Below are 17,439 nucleotides of genomic sequence, written 5' to 3'. Positions count from 1 at the left end.
TAATCCAAGTGTTCCAAAGACTTTCTTGCACCGTACACAACACGAGTGTGGACAAACGAGCCGCGATGCAAAACGCGTTGGATTGTGCAACGACGCTCGATTATGGAAGCCTGCAGGTAGGTAAGTTGTCCCCGTTTCTTCTGCCATATGCCACATTCCATCGTTTGGCAAAAGCACAGAGAAGCTCTCCGCAATCACCACGGATGTGGAAACAATGCGCCGCGTAACGATGCGCTTTTTCTCGAAAAAAAGAAAGAAAAAAAATAGAAAGTGGAAAGCCATCGTGATATTACGGCGGATTCCGAACCGATGATCGGTCGACCGTGCTTCGGCAACTACTCTACCATTCTTCTACCATTTACCCGTGCACCGTTATGCTGTAAACAGCCCACGAAGGGTCAACATTCGCGTCGTGCAGTGCACCTGTTTCGTTTCTCGTATTGCATTGCATGAATTTCTGACCGAAGAACGGACATAAATACGTTCGAAAGCGTTTCATTGTTGGTAAGATAGATAAATAAACGAAACGTTTGATGCGATCGCACAATGCTTAAATATATACAGTACTATTGTAGTCATACTGTTAAACAACTGTGGTTTAGTTCAATTAGTTCTTGTACCGTAAGGCACACGTTATGAGTAAAACATGTTAACTAAATTTATTACTCGTCTGTTATTCAATTTCGCACGAAGATTTCCCGTATTTGAATAATTTTGAAAAATTGCTCACGTTAAAGGGGCATGATTAAGAATTTCATCGTCATCATCACGACTAGTATTCACAGGATGATATAACTGTTACTTTCTACCAGCTGAAAAGATGATACATCGCGATGTAATTCTGCATGCTTAGAATGTACAGTTACAAAACAAATAACCTTTTGCTTCGAGTCATCCGAACGTGTCGCAAATCCAATTGATTGTTTTAATGTGTGTATGAATTTTAACAATCCGAAACAGTCAGTTACACTTTTAAAGACAAATCTTGTTTACGCGTGAAATTGGAAACTCATCGGTGAAACACGATATTTTAGAAGAACTTGTTTAGCGACGCGTTGATAATGGATTTGACAATAAAACGTTGAAATCTAGATTCTGCATCGTACGCGGAATTTAATCATTTTTTTTTTTTTGTCCGCTGACAGACGCGTTACTTCATCTGCGGTTTTGCGTCTGAATCACCGTAAGACAGAATAACCTTTATTATTTGTATGAAATGCAGTGAGCCTTGTAAACCACCGACTAATATGAATTTATGATTAGCATATAGCTAATACGTTCTGCGTAAATCGATATGAATGGATCTTCGAGCGGGCAAAAGCGGTCGAGATGCAAATCAATCATGGATGCTGCTGAGAAGAAAAAGATACTTGATTCGAAACGTTTTACGAAGTTAGAAAATTATTATATTAGCACTAAGATCGTATGTAAATGTGAATCTGATCATTTTAGCTGATCTCGCGTTTTTCTTTCGTATCAATTTAGCGTTACTATGTACGAATTAGGCAACTTTGATAGTGAATAAATGTTTGACTTCTTCCACTAGAAATTTTTTATTTGACTGATTCATTAATACTTACGATTAAACATAAATTTTATGGCAGAAAGAATTTTAATAATAAATCATTAATCCAACTGGCTTCGAGCATTCTAATATATCTCGAAAAATGAAAAAAATGCTACTAGGATATTTTAAGTAAAGATGACAAATTAGTTGGGTAAGAAACCCAATACGTAGGAAGCAAAAACCTAAAAAAAGAGAAAATTTAGTAAAAAATACTCTTTACATAAACGAGCAATTGCCTAATTATGTGTTTAAAGCACCAAACGCGCATCTTCTATGGTAATAACGTGTCATCAACCATCGATGCCTTCCATCTTTGGCAAATGCACAAGTCCGCGAAGCAACTCGCTGCTTGTGTTTACCCGATGCATAAATTTGTCATTCTGTTTTCCGCGTAAAACGTTTCAATGCACACGAGCGTTAAAAACACACTCGTCGGCTTGGTGGGCTTTGGTGGTGCGACGATTTCAAAGGATTAATGCACACCGTGCCGCTTCGTCGTTTACACTCATGAATAAAGAAATATCTCGACGGTACTCCACCCATAAAACACACGGTTATTTTGAATTCGTTCTCCCGCACACGTCGCGTGTCCCAACACGTGTTCGAATATATGCACGTCTTCGCTCTATACATAATACAGCGATTTACAATATTATTCATGTAACATTGGTGAAAAATCGTTCGATTCCCAAGTCAAGACGATGAACCGTCCAACTGTGATAAATATATCATTGACATATTTGCCGATGAACTGCAAATGTTTATGTAAATCCCTATTTTTATAAACTTAAGAAAGAAATAGAACTGAATACTTGATACGATACTGTTAAAGTCACTTTTCTCAAAAATAAAGCTGCATTAACGATAATTTTATTGCGATCTCTTTCATAAAATATAGTGTTCCCAGTTATATTGCCACCGCCTTTTATATATAGTCTTCATTAGTTGATATTAGTTCGAGATGTAGATTAAATAAATCTTTGGCGTATGTAATTTTCTCTTGCATAATCTATTTATGATATTCATATTTAATAACTTATCATAATTTATTAAACAAGTGTATAAAATTAATTACATTGTTTAGTTGACGACGAGGCCTAGATACATATTTCTCATTAAAAAGATAAGACGTAAAATATAAAACCGGATACAAACGTGCAAACCTATGGAAGATCGCGCAAAAATATTCATCCATTTTCACAAATGTTCCATCCTGTTCAAGATGAAGATATTATGTACATAGTATGTATCCAAATTAAACAAGCGCAAATACACAATTTGCACATGATTCGATACAAATTAGCGCGTGTTACTGTTAAAACTAACAACTAATGATTACATACGTGTATATATATCACTCAGCGCCACACACTTTTTAATGTTCAATGAAAAAAGCATGATAGTTTAATTGAATTAAATCATACCTGGAAAATGTTCTATTGTATGATGAAACAAGTACATATTTATTATATTTTTTCTACGTCGAATTCGATAAAAATTTTTGTGTTAACTATACGTATATTATTATTAAAATCAAGTAATAAAATCATCCAAGACGTTTGAGATATTAAAAAAAAAATAGTAGTAAATGTTCGTCTGTAAAATCACAGACGAACGAAATTTTATAGATAAACATATTCAGTTTAATCATTTCCCCCAAATTAACCAATTGGTCTCGATTTAACGGGGCTGCCCGGTCTCAATTAAACTGGTTAATCGGGTACTCACGGCGTAATATTATAAAACCTGTGTATCATAAACTTATCGCATCACTGTTCGGTAAAATACAGATACTACCAAATGATAAATCAGCGAAAAAATTCAAACAACCAATAATTATCTCTAAAAATATGCAACGCGTAAATTACATCTATTAACTACGTTAATTACACTATTCCATACTTCCCTAACGTTAGTCGCCAAGAAAACAAAGAATAATCCAGACAATAAACTATTTTTGTGAAAACAATGCAACCATCCTTAATTTCGTCTTATTGATAACATATTGCGCTAGCTAATTTCGTTCTGCAAATTTGAAAACCAACAAATTGTGAACGCGGCTATGTATGCACCTATAGCGGAGAGGAATTTGTAGAATGACAGAAGTGATACGCACGGGAAGACCTATTGGAAAAAGATGATCTAAGATTAGCGAGGTAACCGTTGAAAGTACGTTGAAGTTAGCTATCGGATTTCTTGGGAGGGCAGGAAACGTTTAAAATGTCAACAAGGTCGAAAGGCCGGGCGAGCTAATTGGCGCATGAATGTCACGGTGAATTTTAATCACCAAGCGCCATGTATTATAGGATCGCAATAGACATCTGTAACGCAGAGATACGATAAAATTGCAGCAAAATTCGTCTTCGTTGAAGCAGCTATACTATCGGTAACATTTAACATTTCACGAGAAAAGTATCTTTTACAAACTCGTTTACGCAAGATATATTGGTCACATAAATATAAGAAAAATAATCTTTGAAATCTCTGGACGTTACGCCTATGAAAATGAATCAAATTACATGGAAAAGTGTATTGTACCACGCTTTCGCAGGAAAAAAAAAGGAACGAATCTCGAGTATGTCAACAAGCATCGATCGATAATGCTGACGCATACACATTCCGTACGATCTAACGGTCCATTGATAAATCATCGTGGAAGGTCAAATTAAGCGGTTCACACAGTGTTACAATTCAGAGAAGTATATGTGAAAAAGAAGAGCTTACGTTGCCCGTTGAAGTTGGTTCGCAGCAACACAAAGATCGCCAAATATTTCTCTTCGAAGAGAATCGTCCGTGATCACTGCTGGTTCCTTTGTCCGAGCTTTACGTGAAGAAAATGCAGAACAGCACACGAGAGACGCGCGTAATCCGCGAAAGGCTGAAGCCTCCAGTTGCTTCTTCTCTTCGGTAAGAAAATCGAGACATATAACGGAGTACTTCTCTTTCCACTGTCACTATGAACTTGTTATCCGAACCGTGACCGTCCGCAATTACACGCGATCTCGATTGAAAGATACATACGCACACAGTACAGTGACTGACAAGAACGGTAAATTTTCGTCAGTTTGAACTAGCGTCGGGAAAACCACCCCCTGCACAGCCGGCGCCCCAACAGCCATGTGCCGCCCTAAACCTCCGCCCATTGGCTCGAGTCATACATTCTACGGACTCCTGATTCCTTCAAGACTCTTTTTATTACACGTAAAATCGTAGCTGACAAGAATTTCGAACGAACGCTCCGTTAACCGTTTAGTCTATGTTACGTTATCATAAGCGACAACTCTGCACGACCCATCCCTGCGGGAGCTCACCGAGAAGGGGAAATGGGAAAAGGCCGACTGACAAGACGTCACGTCTCCCGGGAGCGCTTCGATCTCTCTGAACTCACCATATCTACCGTACAGCTGGCCGCGTGTCTATACATAACACTGATAAATGCACCAGAGCCGTTGGACAGCTCGTAATTTCGACGTCGTTAAGCAGAAACGTGAAAATACTTTGCCAAATGATTCACACACTGCACGCAGTCTTCACCCGCGAATTGAGAAAATGGCGTTGCTCGCTCCCTCGCGCTTGTTCGCTCTAGCAATACCTCAAGCTACGCTGATTCCTATCGTTGACTACTAGCGCCTATTCCTCGATGCGTCTAACCTAATAACTAGCACGCGGGAAAATCAAAATACTTTTTCTGCCAACAAATAATAATTTATAAAAAGAACATTTCACGAAATAAATCTAAGTTGCCCCGTTGTCTTTAGAAATAATACGACAAATGTATACAACAAATTAAATTTTGACAAATGAAAAATAAGATTATGTACATTTAAGTAAAGAAAATATATTTCAAGGAATATGTGGCGCCACTTACTGGATGATTGTATGATATGATGAAAATATAGTATTGCCGGTTTATCCGAATTCCGAATGATGCCGTGTGATAGTTGAGTGAGCGTATAAAGAGTTTTAACTAAGCATTTATTGTTGTATAAACATAAAACTCAATCTAGTTTTAGCAGCAAATTAAAAATAATTTAATGGCATTATGGCTGACGAGACAGAGCAGGTAAAAACACTTGATTCAAAGTTCTGAATGTGAATCTAACCTACTCCAGTCTCATATATATACATATATATATGTATATATACATTTTCAGGTACCAGCAATAAATGTTAAAGAACCCCTAGATCTTATAAGATTGAGCCTGGATGAGAGAATATATGTTAAAATGAGAAATGAGAGAGAATTACGAGGACGATTACATGTAAATATCATTTTTACAAGTATATTGTACCTATTATTTACTATAATATATCTATGTATATATTTCTTAACCTATTTTATATTTAATTAATATACAAAAACTTTTTATTGCAGGCTTATGATCAGCATTTAAATATGGTGTTGGGTGAAGCAGAAGAGACTGTAACTACAGTAGAAATTGATGAAGAAACTTACGAAGAAGTTTATCGCACAACTAAAAGAAATATCTCAATGCTTTTTGTTCGTGGGGATGGAGTAATTTTGGTTTCACCACCAAGCATGAGAGCACCGATATAAAATTTCTATTTATATATAATTTATCTAAACATAAGAGATAGATAATATTGAACTAAATTCCATGTTGATACGATTTTATCAATCTTTTGTACTAGCATTTGATGGTTGTAAGAAACTTGTGAAAGTAACGGATTTAATTCGAATAAAGCTAAATATAACATAAGTATAGAATTTATAATTTAAATATGGCAAAAGAAACTAAATTGTGGTATACTATATTAAAACAGTACATTACATTAGATATTTATAAATAATATAAATTTTGGAGTACAATGTTATTTAAAATACTCTTAAAGGATTCTTGGTGTAATACTTTGTTCTATGGGTTTTATAATTTGTGACGTAAGATCTGTAATTCTTTGATCTTTCAGTTTTATCAGAGATTCTAGGTGAGACACTTTTTGATGAAGAATATTTATCAATTCATTCTTTTCTTCTAATTCTTGTTTTAGTCGAACGAAGACATGACGCGGAACAGTTTTATTTGCTATTTCTTCTGGGTTGAGCACTGACTTAACAACTTCTTTTCAAGGAATGAAATTATGCTCAAATACAAATTTTTACACGAGATTTTATGTAACCATTCACTTACCTTTCTTTTCGTCTTCTTCATATTCGGCATACAAAGAATTTCTATCTGCATTACAATCTTTTAAAATTTTAGCTCGCAGTTCGATTAAAATTTTTTCGATAACACCAGGTTGCGAATTTGCTAGTTGATTGATCACGTCCTTTCCTAATTTTACATCAAGTTTTGAAAGTACTTTGCGATTTAAAGTGCACCAGTTGTCTATTTTTTTTGCAATACTATTTCCAGGAATATAATTATGTATATCGACGTATCTGGGGTAGTATCGTTTTAACAATTCAGCCATGAAAACTAAAAGTTATTGAAATATATTTTAAATATCACACAAAGAATTGCAAAATTATTTTCTAAAATATGAACTTTGTTTTATACCACCGTCAGAAAAATCTCGAGCAAGATTTTTTTTTGGTTTGGAAAATGATATTTGCTCCATCCAAGTATATATTTCTTCGAGGTTCGCATTAGATTCTAATTCTACACTCATATTTCTCTATCATTTACAACAGTAGAATCAGAAAATGACTTTTTCATACATTGAAATTTACGAATATATCGCTATATTTTTGTTACATTCTGTCAGCCTGCAAATTTTTATTAGGTCGACATAATATGTATACTGTATGCTCTTTACGAATGCAACTTCATTTTGCTTCGGTTTGATTAATTTTAGTTTGTTTTACCATATCTTAATTTCAGAACTATCCTCATGACAAACGTCACGTGTACCACATTGCGTCAGATTAAGTAACGGTAAACGGAATGACAACTAAACTTCGAATATTGCATCTTATGCAACTCAAAAATTAGATTCAATTACATAAAAAACTAACTGTTATTTGTCCTATATAAATTTTCAAATAATTACAAATCAATCAAATTCGTAGTTTTCTAGTTTATAGTTTTCTTCAATTCAACTTTTCAATTTAACTAGCAACGAATATCTAAATAATTTATTCGTTGTGAATGTATTAGATAATTTAATACAGTCTAAAATTTCTCAAGTAATATATTTAAAAAAATAACAAGTTAAGATTTGAATGAATCATATAATTTTTGGATACTGCAATTATTTGGAAAGGAGATATTTACTTGACATTTTAATGCAGATATTTATAATGGAAAGTAAATGTTGCACATATTAGCAGTCAAATAGGGATGTAGTATTTCGATACTGTTTGTACTTCTTGTATTTCACTAAAATCGAAGAGAGACATTCTTGGAATCAATGAACAGGTTCAACGTAAATATGATCACGTCACAGCGACGAAGGTGTTTGAGGACGGTGCGTTCGAGCCTGCGTTCACGCGGGCTATGGCATTTATAGAAGAGGCGCACGCTCGTACTCCTCGGAAAGGTTTGAGGAAACAGAAGCATCACATTCGACCTCAGTGGCACGTTGCACGCACGAAGCATCGAATCAGAAGAAATGATAATTTTGAATTTAAATATTCGATAATCAGTTAAAATTCGATATTCTTCAAATATTCTCCAAATTTAAGCTTCTTGTCGAATTTGGATGATCGTGAAATTGAAAATAAACAAGTGGTCAATAATTATTAATTTTAAACATATTAGAAAGTCAGATTTTTAGCCATACTTTGTTGAAAAATTGTATCGTCTTACAAAAAGAATATTTCGAAGTGGTGAAAGAGATTTATTGTTAGTCGTTAACTCAAGAAAAAACATGACTGAAAAACACAATTCCAAGGGTGAGTAATTATAGTTTTTTTACTTTTAATATGTTTTAAATTAGAGATGGGATATTAATAACTTTCCTTCGAAAAAGTGGAAACGATGAGTAAATTCCAGTTCTTACAATTTACATCACACTTTTCTTATAGAAGCTCCATACCTGTGACCTTCAAATGTCCTCTGATCTATATTTCAACATTTTTATTGGAATATTTCAGTATCAAACAATTATATAAATTCAGAATAAAGCTAAAAAATTTATTATATATTATATTCAAATTTTTAGATAATTGGGGAATAAGACGTGAATTAAAGCGATATGTAATCAAGTTGTAAACCGCGTTGTTATTTTTTATATGGTTGATGCAATTCTTTGATTTTATCGTTAACATACGTAGGTGATAATTATTCCTGTAAAGTTTTATCTCTCCATAGTTTAATATATTTTCCATTTATGTTTACACAGACAAATGTAATTGACAATCTATGACAATCCAAAATATAAAACATTAATTTACTATTTATATTATTATTTGATCTTCAATGAGGTAAATATTGTTGTGTTAAATATATTTGCTTAGCAGTTCTTTGACAAGTGATATTCTGGAACTTCGTTTTACGTGTTTGTTGACCTATATCTGGATCGAAAATAAATGCTTGCGATAAAAACGAAGTTTTAAAAATTTATAAAAGATATTCGCTTTAGTACACTGAACGCGTCTGCTTACGGCTATCATTTTTTATTAAAAAGTGATTGAATATACAGTTATCAAATAAACCATGATAAAATATTATTTATCAACACGAAAATACTACACGTGATAGGAATATGTAATTACAACATTATTTCATATCTGTCAGTATATCTGTCAGTATATCTGTCAGTATTTTCCTGATATTTCTTATAATTCATAGTTCTATCCTGGATGAAAGAATGTCTCGAGATAAATGATATACCCACATAATACTTTTAAAATAAAAGTTTAATTAAATATAACTAAATTACAAGAGAAAGATCATACAAATTATATCTTTATCTCTTGAGTTTCTTGTTCAATAAATCCTTATTTATATTAAAGAATTGAATTCTTTATCTAAAGATAGCTGTAGAAATTATAGGACAGAAATATAATTAGGATATTTGAATCTATTTTCGAAAAAAAATGCATTATTTTCATGTGCACAATACGTATACAAAATCGTATAACCATACAAACAGATGAAGAAGTCGAATACCTGATGACTCCTTCACCTGTACTTCGTGCCAAACGACACGTCCTCTGTTCGTATCTTGCGGTATGATTTTCCCCGCGATATCATGTTACTGAGTCAATCATATCTGAAAATTCGTTTTTGCTTATTTATAAGTAATCAACACGCCGACCTTTTGTAGGACATGTTATATTCCCTATACGGTACATGATGGCAATCATGGGTTCTATCGGGCTCGCCATCATCTACGGGTTCAAGGTAAACGTAAGTGTGGCTATCGTAGCTATGGTGAACCACACTGCTGTAAAGTTATCCGCGTTGCATCAATTAGAATCTGAGAATACAACTGTAATTACTATGGACGAATGTCACCACGATAGCGTTCTTTCCAATGAGACGAAAACAATCACCGAGGTACATATATATATATAAATGTATTATTGATAACTTTATAACAATTAGTAATATCAATTTTTTAAATACTAATTTTGCATTGAGATATATTAACAATTTTCGTATATGGGAACTTTATAATTTTAACTATGATATTTTTAAATAAGAATGATATTACAAATTTCATGCTTAGTACAATGCAAAAAAAAATAAAATGTAATCGTATTTACCTTTCAATGATTCCATTTTAATATAGTTGCATCAGTATAATATGTACGACAATAATTCGACCCGTAATAAAATAAAGATTACATTGTATAAAATTTTATCCCGCTATATATTTTCTTACTTTCGTATAGAAAAATAAATCTATTACTTTATTTTTATTTCTCAGAATCACGCTGTATATCAAGCTCCACAAGATAAATAGAAATTTTTGTTAAAAAGAAATATGATATTAATATTTATTTATATAGGATGGCCCATTCGTGTGGAATGAACCTTTGCAAGGTCTTATTTTATCATCATACTTTTGGGGCTATATGGTATCCTTACTTCCGGGCGGCAGAATGGCTGAACTTTTATCTGCCAAATGGGTGATGAACGGGTCGGTATTTCTAAACCTCGTAGCATCTATATTATCCCCTGTTGCTGCTGAAATGCATTACTCTCTCTTCATCCTGATGAGATTTATTCAAGGAATCGGTGGTGTTAGTATAAAAAAAAACTATTAAATATTCCGAATAGGTGTTCAAAATTAAATATGAAATATTATAATAAAATTATAAAACTTACAGGGTGTAACATTTCCGGCAATGCACATTATGATCGCTAAGTGGGCTCCACCAAACGAGAGAAGCGTCCTTGCCTCGATTGTTTATGCGGGTAAAATAAAATTTTTGCTAATTGAAATTAAATTATTTGGAATTTTTATTATCTAAAGTTATAATCTTTTTATTTCATTTAAATAAAAAATCGGGAAAGGTTGAAACTACAACTTGGGTTACACTACTTTACGGGTTACATTAATCTATATATAATACAATAACATGAGACTGCCTTTATTGATTAATGATTACAGATTGAGGCATTTAATAATATATTAAAAATACATTTCTTTATGCACAAAAATAAAAATTTCTCAAATTTTTAATTTTCGCTTCCACAGTCAGTCATCTATCTCTGAAACTATACATAATTTTTATTTTCTGTAGGAACTGCTCTAGGTACTGTGATTTCTATACTCTTAACGGGAATACTGGCTGCAAATTTCCAATGGATATGGATATTTTATATCGAAGGTGCACTTTGCCTAATTTGGTGTACAGCATGGTGGATTATGATTGAAGATAGCCCAGAGGAACAAACGAGATTTATTAGTCAAGAGGAAAAGGATTACATTATGCAATCTTTAGGTCAGAATAAAAATAACAGCGGACATAAAGAGGTTTGTTAAATTTTACAAAAATCATATTTAAGATTTTTATATATGTATAATTAGTATCTTTATTTGTTATATCGTAATATTGTTCAGAAATTATCAGTTCCCTGGGGCGAAGTATTACGATCTAAACCATTTATGGCAATCTTAATCGCTCATTTCTGCAGTAATTTTGGTTGGTATATGTTGCTTATTGAGCTGCCTACTTTTATGAATCAAGTGCTGAAGTTCGATATGAGTTCTGTAAGTATTGAGTAAAAACTTTAAATTTTTTAAATTAATATCGCTAATAATTCTTTTTCTACAGAATGCTGGTCTTTCTTCGATGCCATTTTTATGTATGTGGATTTTTACTATGGTGCTTAGTAAGATACTAGCTATTATGCAAGACAAAAAAATAATTACGGTAACGGTATCGAGAAAAATTGGAACACTGTTTTGTAAGTTTACTATTTATATATACTATATATGCATAGTTTAAAAACATACAATTGGGTTAGGTAATAACAGTCAAAAATATATTTCCTTTTAGCATCTGTTATTCCCATGATATGTTTAATAGGAGTATCATATGTTGGTTGTAGTCGAACATTAGCGGTTACATTAATGACTATTGGAGTAACATGTATTGGTGGAATGTATAGCGGGTTCTTATCAAACCATATTGATATTGCACCAAATTTTGCTGGTACTCTTGTCGCCATTACAAACTGTGTTGCTACCATACCTGGGTTTGTTGTACCAATATTTGTCGGAAAATTGACATACGGAAATGTAAGTATCTATATACAGTAAAATATCACTAACACCTCTCAAGCAACAAGCTTCTAGGCATAAAAACATGAAACAAATTTATGCATTTATTAAATTAAAAAAAAAACTCGAAACATTAAGGGATTGATTTTACGTTATGTGATTTTACGTATAGTGATTATTTATGAATAAAGTGCAAAATTCGATTTATTTTATACTTTTTCTATCAAATATTTTATCTCAGTAACTATAATGTTATCATTAATATTATTATCATCAAATGTTTTATAGCAAACTATAGGAGCATGGAGGATTATATTTTATACAACTGTTGTCTTATACATAATCGAGATATTAGTCTACACTATTTTTGGAAGTGGAGAAGAACAACCTTGGAACAAAATTAAACCAGCTGATGAAGAAGCAAGCGATCAAACATTACCATTAAAAGAGAAGTCTATGAAGTGAATGTAATTTTTGAGTGTATGATGTGAATTGATTTTTGAATTTTATGTTGAACAATTAGATTTAGTAATCATTTAGTAAATATTTAATATCATTAATGAACTGTTTCATTTTTCACATTATTTATCACAATAAATAATAAAATATGATTATAACCTCTTACATTACAACTGTAAATGTACATATTTATTAAATATTACTCTTTTTTATAGCAACATGTTACATACTTACAATTATCTGCATAGAAATATAAATTATTTAATTATTTAATTATTTCATTTCAGTTATCCAGTGGGAGCTCAATCATTCACATCTATTGCACTTTCACCATTTTACAAAAATACATTGGTCCCCAATTATTTTTCAGATCAGGTACAACAATATGACCATATTTTAGGTCTATGTTACCAAAGTTATATAGACATCGTAAGGGTAACAGTGCTTCTGTCATATCTCTATGAAAATTATATAATATATCAGAAGTCAATATCAACAATAAAAATAATAGTATTATTTATTTAGAGAAATATATAAATACGTACTTTACGACCATAACAGAATTGTTTTCTTCCCATGCTCTTTTTAATGCTACGTGTACAACACCATCATTTTGTACAGGACTAAGTGAACATGTTGAATAAACAACTGTACCTCCTACTGAAACTAATTTCAATGCAGTCCTATAGAAAGGAAATATAATTATTTATGATAAACTTAAAAAATATAAAATAAGATATCTTATCTACTGACGTTAAAATCTCAGACTGAATTTCTGGCATTTTTAATCTTTCCTTAATTCTACTTGGTTTGAAAATATTGTTGTCATCAGAATGTAAAATGTGCCTATCTGTTGTACATGGTACATCAACTAAGATCTAAAAAAGTTAAGAGGAGTAAAATGTTGAATAAGATATTGTTCAATTCACAAAGTATTAAACAATAGAAAACATTGTATTAAACTGGACACCTTGTTATATCTACCATTCTCATCAATTGCTCTAGCATCTTGTTGTGTTATAATTAACATATTTTCTTTTTGGCACATGTTTGAAACGTATTGATTCATAACGTTTTTGAGTCTTTTTATTCTAGATTGTGTAACATCATTGGCAACCAGTATACGAGGCATAAGAGTTTGGAGGATAGTCAAAGCTTTCCCTCCAGGTGCAGCACACATATCAAGGACCATATCATTAAACTGTATATCCAGAGCCAACACAGGAAGTATAGATCCACCATCAAACAAGTAATAATCTAAAAAATATAGGATATGTTAGTAATAAAATAATTCATAAAATATTCTAAAATACATAAACATTTAATTTATTATAATTATTAAAATCCATAGAAAATGATACAAACCTGAAACACCAGTAGATCCTTTCTTAGGATTTGGAAATCTACTGTTATTTTCTCTTTCAAAAGTATATGTATGCAAATATTCTGGAAATGGCAGAACAAATTCTTTCTCAACATTTATTTGAAAACCACTAGCTTTATCATAAAACTTATAATAGTCAGATTCCAAAACCCAATCATCCAGGCCTATAAAACATATTTGTAAATACATATTTTAATTTTGATTAAAGAAACATTAAAATTAAACAAACCTTTTATTTTGGTAGCAGGTATATATTCCTGAAGTATAGCTAAGTCTACAGATGAATTGACAATACGATTGGTATCTAATTCCACTTCATTTAAATTTTCATCTATAGATTTTAATTCTGTAGGTATTTGTTGATCTTTCTTAACAAATTCAGTAGTTTCAGCATTTAATGTTTCCGATAAATTTGGATAATTAGTAGAATAGGTTGTTTGAAGTTCTGCTAATTGATTTGTAGATGTTGTAATACCCTTTGAATTTTCTTTATCTGGCAATTTACCGTATCTTGCAGCTCTTTTAGCTTTAAAGAAATCTATATTTTCTTTTTGCACATTATATAAGCTTCTCAAATTTATTGCACCAAGTAACTGTAACAATTTTATTGATACAACTCTTCGACATTTTTAATACTTTCAGTTTATGATTATTATCTGCAATATTATTGGTATTACAATAATGTACCTCCAACTCAGGTTGTATTCTTTCTGAATCACTGAAATTATTAACCACAGCCATATATTTAGATTCTTCTGCTAACAATGCAGCTTGTATATCTGACCACTTATCTCCATAAACGCCTGCGTAAAACTCATTAAAATGTTCAAGTGCTTTATCTTTTGCCGCCTTCTTTTTTTTCAGTTTTGCCTATGATAATAATTATATATTTTTTCAAATGTATTCAAAGAGAATGTTTGAGTTCTAATCATAGGGTTATAAAGATACAAACCCAGTGAATCTTTTCATGTGCATATCGAGCAGATGCTTGTACAATGTGTTTTAGTTTTAACTTATTAAGTAGCATTATCATTTTTTTTTAAATATCCAATTAGTCGATTGGAACCGAAAATGTCATGAGCTCTCTAACTTACGTTCTCAAGTATATATGTGTCTGATATACTAGAAAATAAAGAAACCGAAGAGGCGGCAAAATTCGTTACTCGATATCGCTACTCGATGGCGCTAGCTGTGTATTCAATTTTCTTTCGAACGCAAGAAGTAGTTGACGACGATTAACCGTTAGTGAGAGCGGTGTAAAGAAGAAGGGCGTGATCCGGCGTGAACTGCAGGTACAGGTGAAACAGGACAACCGACAAATCCACGAGTTACGGTACTACCGGTGCTACTTGTCTCTAACACTGGACGTCACATCTTTTTTATCAATTCAGCGTTTACTTCTGCGTGACCCTTTCTTTTCCTACTTTGCCGACTTTCTTTATTGCAAACTCCACGACGTAGGATACAAACAAAAACTGAAAAGTTATATGCATGCACGCGTAAGTATACGCAATACCTAATCGACTTATGTATTATATTAGATGCAGACGACAAGGAAGCGACGTATTTGTCGTGACATCGAGATGAGAAACGTGCCGAGCAAGATGGAGTGAATGGGGGTGGTGGGGATGAGGACGAACACATCTTTGTGCTCCCCTCTTGCGAAGGCGCCCGTGCGCCATGAAACGTGGCTGTTTCGAAAGTTCCTACTCGAAGAACCTATTTTAGATGCTATAAACCATTTCAGCTTGTAAATTGTTTTCGGAGGTATACAAGCCTCGGTACCTGAAGAATGAAGTTGCAACGTATTCTAGGAAACATTGAAATTTTTCCTATAATTTACAACGCTTTAATGCACGATTTTTCGTATTTACGAAATTTACGCGTTTCATAGACCTGGTCGTAAAATCTTCCTTGAACATATAACATGTACTCTGGTACTCGCGCGATGTGATTTCGAAAAATTCCACCGTATCTATAGAGTGAGAAATGTAAATTGAGAATCGAGTGAGGCCGACACGATAATCTTGTTACCCTCGAAACGCGTACAACATACTCTGGTGAAAGTCTCCACTATAGACAGTAGACGCGAGTTCAGTGTTCTCGAGGGGAACGAAAAGAGAACGTCGTGTCGTCGTGCAGGAGATCAGCTCTTTTACTTCCAAGTGATGATCACAACTCTAGCCCATGGGGTGCGGTATACCCTGTGTATGCCCAAAGACACATACCTCGTCAATACTTTTGTGTTCATTGTCACGCATACAGAAACTCTTCCTCTCGATGAATCTCGACGACCCGAATCGCTCGACGGCGAAGCTGGTTTCGTGGATCTCTTCATGAGAGGCACGTCGTACGCGATTTGTCGGGGCACGGGGTGTGACGGGGACTCGAGGGATCGTAAAGGCAATGCACTGTAAGGAGCTCACGACGACTATACCCTCCTCCCGCCCCTCGCGCGATCGCGCTCGCGCGCGCGCCGTCCTCCCTCTCGTTCTCTCGCCACCGTCCCTTTCTCTCCCTTCTTTCTTCGCTCCCTCCCTCCCCCTCCCTCTCTCCCGACATCTCTCTTCCTTTCCCTCGTTCCCTCTCGTTCTTATCAGAGAGCCTCGACAGTACGACCACACTCATACTCTCGTTCTATTGCTCGCTCGGCTGATCTCTCGAGGAGGGCGCGTTAGGGCGCTCGCCAGCCACTCGTGTATCTTCCAATTCGTGCTCTGTTTCGAAATTTCTTCGATACCAAAGGAAATTCGCTGCCCCTTCGAAATCTCCGTGTCATCGTGTTCCCCGATATTACTCGCTCGCACACGTGCTCCCGCAAAGGGAAACAGCGAGGCCAGAGGACTCGGAAGTTACGACATCCGGTACACAATACTACCGTTTCCTGTCTCTCGTGACCCTTGGTCCCACTTGCTCTAGCCCACGTGACCCCGCCGTTTCACTTCGCGCAGTTTCGATTTAACACGCACGCGCGCGCGCGCGCCTCTAACTGCCGCGGCACCGCGTGCGCACATAATCTCTAACGAATATCGCCACGATTTTTCAAATACGTTTTCTCGAGTTTCAAACCCTTTCTCAGGCACTTGCTCTTTCGAATCTCACCTAGACACGTTACGCGATGTGTAAAATATGGCGCGACTCCTTTGTACCGATTATAAGGGTTTGATGTAGCCTCGTGAGAATTCTTTGATATCTCCTGTTGCTCTGCGAGCACGCACTTAGTACCGCGTATCGGCACAATACATTCTCCACAATAGGTGGTTGATTCCTTTCTAAATCTCCGCATTTCCTCGCACGGTTGATGGTTGAAGAACGGATACATTCACCGCCATAGCGGCCAATTGTTCCGCAGGAGTATGCGTGTGGTGCTGTGCGCGCTTGGGAAAAG

The 17,439-nt window shown here is 34.2% G+C and overlaps 5 protein-coding genes across 7 annotated transcripts in view; 2 read left to right on the top strand and 3 right to left on the bottom strand.

Annotated features, from left to right (window-relative positions):
* LOC126916145 (actin-binding protein WASF3) overlaps positions 1-5,183 on the bottom strand; it is a 34,574-nt gene extending 29,391 nt beyond the window's left edge. For 2 of the 3 annotated variants that reach the window (XM_050721617.1, XM_050721619.1), the window contains exon 1: positions 4,292-5,182. The gene's annotated coding sequence lies outside the window, so the exon portion shown is untranslated. Of the gene's footprint in view, positions 1-4,291 lie in introns of all 3 variants that reach the window. The other variant, XM_050721618.1, reaches the window with a different exon arrangement.
* A 262-nt stretch (positions 5,184-5,445) lies between these two features.
* Positions 5,446-6,288, top strand: LOC126916167 (U6 snRNA-associated Sm-like protein LSm3). Its single transcript, XM_050721665.1, has 3 exons — positions 5,446-5,630; positions 5,722-5,829; positions 5,943-6,288. Exons 1-3 carry the CDS (start codon positions 5,610-5,612, stop codon positions 6,123-6,125), a joined length of 312 nt encoding a protein of 103 aa, XP_050577622.1. The 5' UTR covers positions 5,446-5,609; the 3' UTR covers positions 6,126-6,288.
* Positions 6,289-6,415: 127 nt separating this feature from the next.
* LOC126916993 (sperm flagellar protein 1-like) lies at positions 6,416-7,647 on the bottom strand. Its single transcript, XM_050723378.1, has 3 exons — positions 7,087-7,647; positions 6,718-7,005; positions 6,416-6,648 (listed from the first exon to the last, which is right to left on the bottom strand). The coding sequence occupies exons 1-3, from the start codon at positions 7,196-7,198 to the stop codon at positions 6,416-6,418; spliced, it is 633 nt and encodes a 210-aa protein (XP_050579335.1). The 5' UTR covers positions 7,199-7,647.
* A 394-nt stretch (positions 7,648-8,041) lies between these two features.
* Positions 8,042-12,832, top strand: LOC126916148 (putative inorganic phosphate cotransporter). The gene is made up of 9 exons (XM_050721633.1): positions 8,042-8,423; positions 9,800-10,032; positions 10,488-10,721; positions 10,809-10,896; positions 11,226-11,458; positions 11,546-11,695; positions 11,760-11,892; positions 11,985-12,226; positions 12,497-12,832. Exons 1-9 carry the CDS (start codon positions 8,399-8,401, stop codon positions 12,671-12,673), a joined length of 1,515 nt encoding a protein of 504 aa, XP_050577590.1. The 5' UTR covers positions 8,042-8,398; the 3' UTR covers positions 12,674-12,832.
* Positions 12,830-15,615, bottom strand: LOC126916149 (5-methylcytosine rRNA methyltransferase NSUN4). The gene is made up of 8 exons (XM_050721635.1): positions 15,004-15,615; positions 14,739-14,921; positions 14,281-14,644; positions 14,033-14,215; positions 13,638-13,924; positions 13,421-13,545; positions 13,213-13,350; positions 12,830-13,125 (listed from the first exon to the last, which is right to left on the bottom strand). Exons 1-8 carry the CDS (start codon positions 15,082-15,084, stop codon positions 12,984-12,986), a joined length of 1,503 nt encoding a protein of 500 aa, XP_050577592.1. The 5' UTR covers positions 15,085-15,615; the 3' UTR covers positions 12,830-12,983.
* Between the last annotated feature and the right edge of the window lie 1,824 nt (positions 15,616-17,439).

This window comes from Bombus affinis, chromosome 5 (assembly GCF_024516045.1).
Source record: "Bombus affinis isolate iyBomAffi1 chromosome 5, iyBomAffi1.2, whole genome shotgun sequence".
Lineage (NCBI taxonomy): Eukaryota > Metazoa > Arthropoda > Insecta > Hymenoptera > Apidae > Bombus > Bombus affinis.
Note: the sequence above shows the minus strand (reverse complement) of the source record. Positions and strands in the feature narration are given on the sequence as shown.

What these genes read in the sequence shown, in the direction of transcription:
- LOC126916148 (XM_050721633.1), top strand. Translation starts at nt 8,399, where the DNA reads ATGACTGAAAAACACAATTCCAAGG. An exon ending in TTATTCAAGGAATCGGTGGT is followed by an intron (nt 10,722 to 10,808) that starts GTTAGTATAAAA and finishes TAAAACTTACAG; the next exon opens with GGTGTAACATTTCCGGCAAT. An exon ending in TGCCTCGATTGTTTATGCGG is followed by an intron (nt 10,897 to 11,225) that starts GTAAAATAAAAT and finishes TATTTTCTGTAG; the next exon opens with GAACTGCTCTAGGTACTGTG.
- LOC126916149 (XM_050721635.1), bottom strand. Translation starts at nt 15,084, where the DNA reads ATGATAATGCTACTTAATAAGTTAAAACTAAAACACATTGTACAAGCA. An exon ending in CACATGAAAAGATTCACTGG is followed by an intron (nt 14,922 to 15,003) that starts GTTTGTATCTTT and finishes TTATTATCATAG; the next exon opens with GCAAAACTGAAAAAAAAGAA. An exon ending in AGGATCTACTGGTGTTTCAG is followed by an intron (nt 13,925 to 14,032) that starts GTTTGTATCATT and finishes TATATTTTTTAG; the next exon opens with ATTATTACTTGTTTGATGGT.
- LOC126916993 (XM_050723378.1), bottom strand. Translation starts at nt 7,198, where the DNA reads ATGAGTGTAGAATTAGAATCTAATGCGAACCTCGAAGAAATATATACT. An exon ending in TCGAGATTTTTCTGACGGTG is followed by an intron (nt 7,006 to 7,086) that starts GTATAAAACAAA and finishes AATAACTTTTAG; the next exon opens with TTTTCATGGCTGAATTGTTA. An exon ending in TGAAGAAGACGAAAAGAAAG is followed by an intron (nt 6,649 to 6,717) that starts GTAAGTGAATGG and finishes TTCCTTGAAAAG; the next exon opens with AAGTTGTTAAGTCAGTGCTC.
- LOC126916167 (XM_050721665.1), top strand. Translation starts at nt 5,610, where the DNA reads ATGGCTGACGAGACAGAGCAG. An exon ending in TGGCTGACGAGACAGAGCAG is followed by an intron (nt 5,631 to 5,721) that starts GTAAAAACACTT and finishes ATACATTTTCAG; the next exon opens with GTACCAGCAATAAATGTTAA. An exon ending in AATTACGAGGACGATTACAT is followed by an intron (nt 5,830 to 5,942) that starts GTAAATATCATT and finishes TTTTTATTGCAG; the next exon opens with GCTTATGATCAGCATTTAAA.